The 12,087-nt window shown below is 40.8% G+C and overlaps 1 protein-coding gene across 5 annotated transcripts in view; it reads left to right on the top strand.

Annotated features, from left to right (window-relative positions):
- DIAPH2 (diaphanous related formin 2) overlaps window positions 1-12,087 on the top strand; it is a 984,664-nt gene that overhangs the window by 209,272 nt on the left and 763,305 nt on the right. For all 5 annotated transcript variants that reach the window (XM_069985741.1, XM_069985740.1, XM_069985739.1 and 2 more), the window contains 2 exons: window positions 5,702-5,776; window positions 8,046-8,115. In XM_069985741.1, coding sequence (XP_069841842.1) covers window positions 5,702-5,776; window positions 8,046-8,115 — 145 coding nt within the window. The remainder of the gene's footprint in view (window positions 1-5,701; window positions 5,777-8,045; window positions 8,116-12,087) is intronic.

Here is a 12,087-nt window from a genome sequence, read left to right as displayed (position 1 = left end):
GTGGCGTATTCTCTCCAGTCTGACACACTGCTCTCTGCTGCCACCTCTGTCCATGTCAGGAACTGTCCAGAGCAGGAGAGGTAGAAAACCTCTGTATGGCTAGGTTCACACAACGTCAAAAAACGGCAGTTTTTATATTTAACAAAAAGGCCATTTTTGCCGCGATCAAACTAACTGCAATGGCAATGAATTGAAGTCAATGGGAGAACGGACGTCCAATGCACACAATACATTGAAAAACAGACGTTTTTACCGCAGAAAAAAACGTCCGTTTTTTTATGTAATGTGTGCATTGGACGTCCGTCCTCCCATTGACTTCAATGCATTGCCATTGCAGTCAGTTTGATCGCGGCAAAAACAGATGTTTTTTTTGACAGTGTGTGAACATAGCATATGTAGGACATACAGCAGCTGATAAGTACTGGAAGACTGGAGATTTTTACATAGAAATAATTTACAGATCTGTATAACTTTCAGACACCAGTTGATTAAAGTATGTACTTTTCCCCGGAGTCCCCCTTTAAGCTAATTGCTGAGTCTTGTAACCCTCAGCAGTAAGTGTATGGCCACCCTTACACGGGAGCTGACTAGCACTGGGGTCCGCCGGCCGCCACCTCCTGTCTCAGAGCCCGAAGTTTGGGAAGAACACCCAGAAGTTTTGTCATTCTCTGTTTTTGTTGTCAATAAATGGAGAAAAGAAGATGAAGTGTTTGTGGTTGTTTTTAATAAACTGTTTGGATTTTGCTCCTCAAGGTGCGAAACCTGTTCCTGTAATTCACTAAAAATACTAAATATGTAGGAGCGTGAGCGACTGTAACTCATCACTGTCACAGCGCGACTACAGGCAATCCCTAGGTGCCGCACACCCAAAACACATCTGTTATACACAACGGCCGCCAGCAACGGCCGATTACTAAACTTTATCAGTCTCATAAACTTTAATTATATTACAATGCAGGATCCGCAATCTCACCTAATAGTATACAGCCCTGCGTATAGCTGTATATGTGTATATCTGTACCGTATATATACATGTATATATAATAGCTATATCCCTGTATATAGGAGCAGTATTATAGTAGTTATATTCCTGTATATAGGGGGCTGTATTATAGTAGTATATTCCTGTATATAGGGGGCAGTATTATAGTAGTTATATTCCTGTATATAGGAGCAGTATTATAGTAGTTATATCCCTGTATATAGGGAGCAGTATTATAGCAGTTATATTCCTGTATATAGGAGCAGTATTATAGTAGTATATTCCTGTATATAGGAGCAGTATTATAGTAGTATATTCCTGTATATAGTGAGCAGTATTATACTAGTATATTCCTGTATATAGGAGCAGTATTATAGTAGTTATATTCCTGTATATAGGAGCAGTATTATAGTAGTTATATTCCTGTATATAGGAGCAGTATTATAGTAGTTATATCCCTGTATATAGGAGCAGTATTATAGTAGTTATATTCCTGTATATAGGAGCAGTATTATAGTAGTTATATCCCTGTATATAGGGGGCAGTATTATAGTAGTATATTCCTGTATATAGGGGGCAGTATTATAGTAGTATAGCCCTGTATATAGGAGCAGTATTATAGTAGTATATCCCTGTATATAGGAGCAGTATTATAGTAGTTATATTCCTGTATATAGGAGCAGTATTATACTAGTATATTCCTGTATATAGGAGCAGTATTATAGTAGTTATATTCCTGTATATAGGAGCAGTATTATAGTAGTTATATTCCTGTATATAGGAGCAGTATTATAGTAGTTATATTCCTGTATATAGGAGCAGTATTATAGTAGTTATATTCCTGTATATAGGAGCAGTATTATAGTAGTTATATTCCTGTATATAGGAGCAGTATTATAGTAGTTATATTCCTGTATATAGGAGCAGTATTATAGTAGTTATATCCCTGTATATAGGAGCAGTATTATAGTAGTATATTCCTGTATATAGGGGGTAGTATTATAGTAGTATATTCCTGTATATAGGAGCAGTATTATAGTAGTTATATTCCTGTATATAGGAGCAGTATTATAGTAGTTATATCCCTGTATATAGGAGCAGTATTATAGTAGTTATATTCCTGTATATAGGAGCAGTATTATAGTAGTTATATTCCTGTATATAGGAGCAGTATTATAGTAGTTATATTCCTGTATATAGGAGCAGTATTATAGTAGTATATTCCTGTATATAGGAGCAGTATTATAGTAGTATATTCCTGTATATAGGAGCAGTATTATAGTAGTATATTCCTGTATATAGGAGCAGTATTATAGTAGTTATATCCCTGTATATAGGAGCAGTATTATAGTAGTTATATTCCTGTATATAGGAGCAGTATTATAGTAGTTATATCCCTGTATATAGGAGCAGTATTATAGTAGTATATTCCTGTATATAGGGGGTAGTATTATAGTAGTATATTCCTGTATATAGGAGCAGTATTATAGTAGTTATATTCCTGTATATAGGAGCAGTATTATAGCAGTATATTCCTGTATATAGGGGGTAGTATTATAGTAGTTATATCCCTGTATATAGGAGCAGTATTATAGTAGGTATATTCCTGTATATAGGAGTAGTATTATAGTAGTATATCCCTGTATATAGGAGCAGTATTATAGTAGTATATACCTGTATATAGGAGCAGTATTATAGTAGTTATATTCCTGTATATAGGAGCAGTATTATAGTAGTATATTCCTGTATATAGGGGGCAGTATTATAGTAGTATATCTCTGTATATAGGAGCAGTATTATAGTAGTATATCCCTGTATATAGGAGCAGTATTATAGTAGTATATCCCTGTATATAGGAGCAGTATTATAGTAGTATATTCCTGTATATAGGAGCTGTATTATAGTAGTTATATCCCTGTATATAGGAGCAGTATTATAGTAGTTATATTCCTGTATATAGGAGCAGTATTATAGTAGTTATATTCCTGGATATAGGAGCAGTATTATAGTAGTTATATTCCTGTATATATGGGGCAGTATTATAGTAGTTATATCCCTGTATATAGGAGCAGTATTATAGTAGTATATTCCTGTATATAGGGAGCAGTATTATAGTAGTTATATTCCTGTATATAGGGAGCAGTATTATAGTAGTTATATTCCTGTATATAGGAGCAGTATTATAGTAGGTATATTCCTGTATATAGGGGGCAGTATTATAGTAGTTATATTCCTGTATATAGGAGCAGTATTATAGTAGTTATATTCCTGTATATAGGAGCAGTATTATAGTAGTTATATTCCTGGATATAGGAGCAGTATTATAGTAGTTATATTCCTGTATATAGGAGCAGTATTATAGTAGTATATTCCTGTATATAGGAGCAGTATTATAGTAGTATATCCCTGTATATAGGGGCAGTATTATAGTAGTTATATTCCTGTATATAGGAGCAGTATTATAGTAGTATATTCCTGTATATAGGGGCAGTATTATAGTAGTTATATTCCTGTATATAGGAGCAGTATTATAGTAGTATATTCCTGTATATAGGAGCAGTATTATAGTAGTATATCCCTGTATATAGGGGCAGTATTATAGTAGTTATATTCCTGTATATAGGAGCAGTATTATAGTAGTATATTCCTGTATATAGGGGCAGTATTATAGTAGGTATATTCCTGTATATAGGAGGCAGTATTATAGTAGTATATTCCTGTATATAGGAGCAGTATTATAGTAGTATATTCCTGTATATAGGAGCAGTATTATAGTAGTATATTCCTGTATATAGGGAGCAGTATTATAGTAGTTATATTCCTGTATATAGGGAGCAGTATTATAGTAGTTATATTCCTGTATATAGGAGCAGTATTATAGTAGGTATATTCCTGTATATAGGGGGCAGTATTATAGTAGTTATATTCCTGTATATAGGAGCAGTATTATAGTAGTTATATTCCTGTATATAGGAGCAGTATTATAGTAGTTATATTCCTGGATATAGGGGGGTAATGAACATAGTAGATCTGATATTTCCTCCTCTATAAATAATAGTTACTATTTTCTGGATTCGGGATGTAAAGGGTAAATCGCCTTTTGTAGTGTTACAATCTGCGGAGTTGGCTCACACTTGCGGTAGTTGTCAGTGTTTGGAGCGGTGTGTGTGCGGTGTGTATGGCGCTGCATGTCATTACTCATGTTCTGTAACACATCCAGCAGGTTGTAAAAGTTTTGCCAGAGAAGTTGTCAGAAGTGATTTGTCCTCGTTCTCCTCTATTTGTGCTGGGGTACATGTGTCATCCGTCTCTCCTCCTCTCTCACCTGAGATGTTATTCGTGTTTGTCGCTGCACCTTATATCTCGGCCTCCCCCATTCCATTACTCCTATGGACTATTCCTCTCCCGGGTCTCTTCCTGCCTCTCTTTTTCTCCTCTTCCCCTTTAGTGTTGGGGTTCTCTCCTCTTTTCTCTATTTAAAGTCCTTATTGGACAAATAATCATTAGTTACAGCTATCAGTCCAATCATTTGTTTCTATGAATGACCCCTAGTTATATACCTCTTCCTGTGACATCACACCAGGTATATACCTCCTCCTGTGACATCACACTGGGTATATACCTCTTCCTGTGACATCACACTGGGTATATACCTCTTCTTGTGACATCACACTGGGTATATACCCCTTCTGTGACATCACACTGGGTATATACCTCTTCTGTGACATCACACTGGGTATATACCTCTTCTGTGACATCACACTGGGTATATACCTCTTCTGTGACATCACACTGGGTATATACCTCTTCTTGTGACATCACACTGGGTATATACCTCTTCCTGTGACATCACACCAGGTATATATCTCTTCCTGTGACATCACACTAAGTATATACCTCTTCCTGTGACATCACACCAGGTATATATCTCTTCCTGTGACATCATACTGGGTATATATCTCTTCCTGTGACATCACACCAGGTATATATCTATTCCTCTGACATCACACTGGGTATATATCTCTTCCTGTGACATCACACCAGGTATATATCTATTCCTGTGACATCACACTGGGTATATATCTCTTCTTGTGACATCACACTGGGTATATACCTCTTTTTGTGACATCACACCAGGTATATATCTATTCCTGTGTTATCACACTGGGTATATACCTCTTCTTGTGACATCACACTGGGTATATACCTCTTTTTGTGACATCACACCAGGTATATATCTATTCCTGTGTTATCACACTGGGTATATACCTCTTCTTGTGACATCACACCAGGTATATATCTCTTCCTGTGACATCACACTGGGTATATATCTCTTTCTGTGACATCACACCAGGTATATATCTATTCCTGTGACATCACACTGGAATATATTACAGCACAGAAAACACCAGTCAGATTTTGCAGAAATGGAAATACTGAAAAATGAGAAGGGTTTTCCATGGTGCACCGGCCGCACCGATCCCGCCATCACCATTGTCCACAGTGCGCACATCTGCTCAGAGGGGAATCTCCGGACGTTGATGAGGATTCTGGATGAAGTGTTATGGGTGTACGACCCTTTAAGTGAATTATTTGAGAATATTTTTACCAATTTTATTTGATGGTTTAATATACGTCACGTCCTGAAACCACAAATATAGAAAGATAAATCCGGAACGTTTCCCGCCAAGTAACACAATTCCTTTCTGTCTTTCATAGTTGGGTGAATAACTTTGGCCATGAAGGCCTCGGCCTCCTGCTGGATGTCCTGGAGAAGCTGCTGGATAAGAAACAGTAAGTATCCTTCATCCTCCTCCTCACCATCCTCAGTGTATCCTTCATCCTCCTCCTCACCATCCTCAGTGTATCCTTCATCCTCCTCCTCCTCACCATCATCATCAGTGTATCCTTCATCCTCCTCCTCCTCCTCACCATCATCAGTGTATCCTTCATCCTCCTCCTCACCATCCTCACTGTATCCTTCATCCTCCTCCTCCTCACCATCCTCACTGTATCCTTCATCCTCCTCCTCACCATCCTCACTGTAGCCCTTATCCTCCTCCTCACCAACCCCAGTGTATCCTTCATCCTCCTCCTCCTCCTCCTCACCATCCTCAGTGTATCCTTCATCCTCCTCACCATCCTCAGTGTGTCCTTCATCCTCCTCCTCACCATTCTCAGTGTATCCTTCATCCTCCTCCTCACCATCCTCAGTGTATCCTTCATCCTCCTCCTCACTATCATCAGTGTATCCTTCATCCTCCTCCTCCTCACTATCATCAGTGCATCCTTTATCCTCCTCCTCCTCACCATCATCAGTGTATCCTTCATCCTCCTCCTCACCATCCTCAGTGTATCCTTCATCCTCCTCCTCACCATCCTCAGTGTATCCTTCATCCTCCTCCTCACCATCATCAGTGTATCCTTCATCTTCCTCCTCACCATCCTCAGTGTATCCTTCATCCTCCTCCTTACCATCCTCAGTGTATCCTTCATCCTCCTCCTCCTCACCATCCTCAGTGTATCCTTCATCCTCCTCCTGATCATCCTCAGCGTATCCTTCATCCTCCTCCTCACCATCCTCAGTGTATCCTTCATCCTCCTCCTCACCATCCTCAGTGTATCCTTCATCCTCCTCCTCACCATCCTCAGTGTATCCTTCATCCTCCTCCTCACCATCCTCAGTATATCTTTCATCCTCCTCCTCACCATCCTCAGTGTATCCTTCATCCTCCTCCTCACCATCCTCAGTGTATCCTTCATCCTCCTCCTCACCATCCTCAGTATATCTTTCATCCTCCTCCTCACCATCCTCAGTGTATCCTTCATCCTCCTCCTCACCATCCTCAGTGTATCCTTCATCCTCCTCCTCACTATCATCAGTGTATCCTTCATCCTCCTCCTCCTCCTCCTCACTATCATCAGTGCATCCTTTATCCTCCTCCTCCTCACCATCATCAGTGTATCCTTCATCCTCCTCCTCACCATCCTCAGTGTATCCTTCATCCTCCTCCTCACCATCCTCAGTGTATCCTTCATCCTCCTCCTCACCATCATCAGTGTATCCTTCATCTTCCTCCTCACCATCCTCAGTGTATCCTTCATCCTCCTCCCTACCATCCTCAGTGTATCCTTCATCCTCCTCCTCACCATCCTCAGTGTATCCTTCATCCTCCTCCTGATCATCCTCAGCGTATCCTTCATCCTCCTCCTCACCATCCTCAGTGTATCCTTCATCCTCCTCCTCCTCACCATCCTCAGTGTATCCTTCATCCCCCTCCTCCTCACCATCCTCAGTGTATCCTTCATCCTCCTCCTCACCATCCTCAGTGTATCCTTCATCCTCCTCCTCACCATCCTCAGTAAATCTTTCATCCTCCTCCTCACAATCATCAGTGTATCCTTCATCTTCCTCCTCACCATCCTCAGTGTATCCTTCATCCTCCTCCTCACCATCCTCAGTATATCTTTCATCCTCCTCCTCACCATCATCAGTGTATCCTTCATCCTCCTCCTCCACACCATCCTCAGTGTATCCTTCATCCTCCTCCTCCTCACCATCCTCAGTGTATCCTTCATCCTCCTTCTCACCATCATCAGTGTATCCTTCATCCTCCTCCTCCTCACCATCCTCAGTGTATCCTTCATCCTCCTCCTCCTCACCATCCTCAGTGTATCCTTCATCCCCCTCCTCCTCACCATCCTCAGTGTATCCTTCATCCCCCTCCTCCTCACCATCCTCAGTGTATCCTTCATCCTCCTCCTCCTCCCAATCATCAGTGTATCCTTCATCTTCCTCCTCACCATCCTCAGTGTATCCTTCATCCTCCTCCTCACCATCCTCAGTAAATCTTTCATCCTCCTCCTTACCATCCTCAGTGTATCCTTCATCTTCCTCCTCACCATCCTCAGTGTATCCTTCATCCTCCTCCTCACCATCCTCAGTATATCCTTCATCTTCCTCCTCACCATCCTCAGTGTATCCTTCATCCTCCTCCTCCTCACCATCTTCAGTCGATCACAATTCATTCTACACCTTATTTCATTTTTTTTTCTACCCAAGGCAGGAAAATATTGACAAGAAAAATCAGCACAAACTCATCCAGTGCCTGAAAGCCTTCATGAACAATAAGGTAGGTGGTGGGATAGTAAGTAGGGGGCGCTCTTCTCCGCATGGGGAGACTTTACCATTTTCTCTCTATAGAAGGGGATGGGCCAATTGGGATAAACCGGAGTCAGCCAACATTAATAAATAAATGATACAGTTTTTTTAAATAAGGAACTGCAGGATTTCTCTTAGTCTCTTGGGCCGTGTTCACACTGCGGTCCTGCAGTCTCTTTAATGGATTGACTTCCATTATGAAAAAGAAGAATGAAAAAGGTTGCTTTTAGCGTGCAATGTGGTTGACAACACTTTTGTCTGTGTTAAAAGTAACAATTTAAAAATGGATACGTTAGACTGCAAAAACGCAGTGGTACATCTTTAGGCTAGGTTCACACTATGTATGTGTGCGGCTGTATTTTTTATGCGGCTGGAAATGTGCGGCTGAAACTCCGGCCGTGGGAAAAAATAGACATGCGGCTTAAAACATACGGTCATTTACTTGGAAATCTGGTTCAACTAAAAATAACAAATAAAATCTTTAGAAAGTGATGGAAACACCTCTGGATGCATCTGGGAAAGCAGGGAAACAGTTTACATGAATTGCTATTACCGGGGTTTGCGATCCTCTGCAGTAATGCCGATGTCTCTCATGGTTAATCTATTAAAATAATAAAACACATTTTCTTTGTAATAAAGTCCCTTTCGTTGTTCAATAATTAAATGTAAACGATTCCATCATTGTGCAATTAAATATACTGTTAAAATAAATAGATATATAAATAAATGTATATTTATATATATATTTATTTTTTGACAGTATATTTAATTGCACAATGATGGATTCGTTAGAATTAAATTATTGACCAACGAAACTGAATTTATTTAAACGAAAATGTGTTTTATTAATTAAATATTAATTAGTACAGGAAGCTCCATAAGCCGTTAATTCATATTGCCGGTAATAGAGCTTTCTGTACTAATCATCACTTTACTTTAATGAAAACATCAAATGTTTCTTCTAATTATGTTATGACAATAGCATTATTAGAAGAAACATTTAGAATTATATCTGCGCTCAGCTGATTGGCTGATCGGCTGAGCGCACATATAATTAGCGGGTCCGCAGCACAGTGACTTCATTGTGCTGCGGACCAGCGAAGAGGACACATCGGGGTGAGTATAGAGCTCTCCCCACCCCCTCCCCAGCACTGCACCCCTCCCAGCAAGGAAGGGGGGGTCAGTTAACCCCTTCCTTGCTGGGATGGGTGCAGTCTGACGTCAATCTGGCCCCCAAGGGGTTAAGGGGGATGCAATACATCCTCCCTTAACCCCTTGGGGGCCAGACTGTAAGCAGCGATCTGTAAAGATGCTGCATACTGTAAGGAGCACAACACCGCTCACAATGATGGGTGTTGTGCTCCTGTTTGTGTGTTTTTTGTGTGTTTCTCCCTTTTTGTTTTTCAGATATCGGTATCCTGGGGATTACGTCGGATTCCGTGGACTACGTCGATGACCAGCGTTTTTTTAATGTTTTTTTTTTTTATAAAATGGTCAATGAGGGGTGTGGGGGTGTTTTTATTTGAATAAAAATTTTTTTTAACTTGTGTCTTGTCTTTATTTCTTTACTTTATAGACTTAGTAATGGATTCCGTCTATTAGACGGAATCCATTACTAAGTTGGGGCCTAGTGTTAGCCGGTATAAAATGGCTAACACTAACCCACCATTATTACCCCAGTACCCAATGCCACCAGGGGTACTGGGAAGAGCCGGGTGCCAGTGGTCCCGGAGCGTCAAAATTGGCGCTCCTGGACCGGGCGGCAGCAGGCTGGTAAGATTTAGGCTGGGGAGGGCCTAAACCAATGGCTCTTCCCACCCTGGTGTTACCAGGCTGCTGTCGCTTGGTTTTTAACCCGGCTGGTTATAAAAATAGGGGGGACCCTACGCGTTTTTTTTTTAAATAATTAAAAAAAACACATAGGGTCCCCCCTATTTTTATAACCAGCCGGGTTAAAAACCAAACGACAGCAGCCTGGTAACACCAGGGTGGGAAGAGCCATTGGTTTAGGCCCTCCCCAGCCTAAATCTTACCAGCCTGCTGCTGCCCGGTCCAGGAGCGCCAATTTTGACGCTCCTGGACCACTGGCACCCGGCTCTTCCCAGTACCCCTGGTGGCATTGGGTACTGGGGTAATAATGGGGGGTTAGTGTTAGCCATTTTATACCGGCTAACACTAGGCCCCAACTTAGTAATGGATTCCGTCTAATAGACGGCTTCCACTACTAAGTCTATAAAGTAAAGAAATAAAGACAAGACACAAGTGGAAAAAAAAATAAAAATTCAAATAAAAACACCCCCATACCCCTCATTGACCATTTTATCCACAGGATACCGATATCTGAAAAACAAAAAGGGAGAAACACACAAAAAACACACAAACAGGAGCACAACACCCATCATTGTGAGCGGTGTTGTGCACCTTACAGTATGCAGCATCTTTACAGATCGCTGCTTACAGTCTGGCCCCCAAGGGGTTAAGGGAGGATGCATTGCATCCCCCTTAACCCCTTGGGGGCCAGACTGATGTCAGACTGCACCCAGCCCAGCAAGGAAGGGGTTAACTTACCCCCCCTTCCTTGCTGGGAGGGGTGCAGTGCTGGGGAGGGGGTGGGGAGATCTGTATACTCACCCCGATGTTGTCTCTTCGCTGGTCCGCAGCACAATGAAGTGACTGTACTGCGGACCGGCTCATTATATGTGCGCTGAGCCGATCAGCCAATCAGCTGAGCGCACATATAATTCTAAATGTTTCTTCTAATAATGCTATTGTGATAACATAATTAGAAAAACATTAGATGTTTTAATTAAAGTAAAGTGATGATTAGTACAGAAAGCTCTATTACCGGCAATATGAATTAACGGCTTATGGAGCTTCTTGTACTAATTAATATTTAATTAATAAAACACATTTTCGTTGTAATAAAATCAGTTTTGTTGTTCAATAATTTAATTCTAACGAATCCATCATTGTGCAATTAATTATACTGTCAAAAAATAAATATATATATAAATATACATTTATTTATATATATATATATATATTTATTTTAACAGTATATTTAATTGCACAATGATGGATTCGTTAGAATTAAATTATTAAACAACGAAAGGGACTTTATTACAAAGAAAATGTGTTTTATTCATTTAATATATTAACTATTAGAGGCATCGGCATTCGGCATCATTGCCGGCTATTTTTGAAGTACTCCGTACGGACCGCCTGTCGATCCACGGCTGTGAATTTGCACATTTCCAGCCGCAAACAATGGTCTTGTTCATTTTTTACGGGTCCGTTTCCAATCGGGCCGTAGGCTCATACATAGTGTGCACTGTGCAGCCGTATATCGTATACTTTCCAGCATACGCATGAACCGGAAAAATCCGGCCGATGATTTACAGCCCGCAATACAGCCGCACAGATACATAGTGTGAACATAGCCTAAAGAAGACCTGACGCAGAGCGAGGAGCAGGCCAGCCCATCTGGAAGCACAGACAGATATATGACAGGTCCCATGTGTCTCCTGACCTCTATATAACAGTGTCAGCAGTCTGGAAGCACAGACAGATATATGACAGGTCCCATGTGTCTCCTGACCTCTATATAACAATGTTAGCAGTCTGGAAGCACAGAGAGATATGTGACAGGTCCCATGTGTCTCCTGACCTCTATATAACAATGTCAGCAGTCTGGAAGCACAGAGAGATATATGAGGGGCCCCATGTGTCTCCTGACCTCTATATAACAGTGTCATCAGTCTGGAAGCACAGATAGATATATGACAGGTCCCATGTGTCTCCTGACCTCTATATAACAGTGTCAGCAGTCTGGAAGCACAGATAGATATATGACAGGTTCCATGTGTCTCCTGACCTCTATATAACAGTGTCAGCAGTCTGAAAGCACAGACAGATATATGAGGGGTCCCATGTGTCTCCTGAC

Source organism: Dendropsophus ebraccatus, chromosome 10, assembly GCF_027789765.1.
Source record: "Dendropsophus ebraccatus isolate aDenEbr1 chromosome 10, aDenEbr1.pat, whole genome shotgun sequence".
Classification (NCBI taxonomy): Eukaryota; Metazoa; Chordata; class Amphibia; order Anura; family Hylidae; genus Dendropsophus; species Dendropsophus ebraccatus.
Note: the sequence above shows the minus strand (reverse complement) of the source record. Positions and strands in the feature narration are given on the sequence as shown.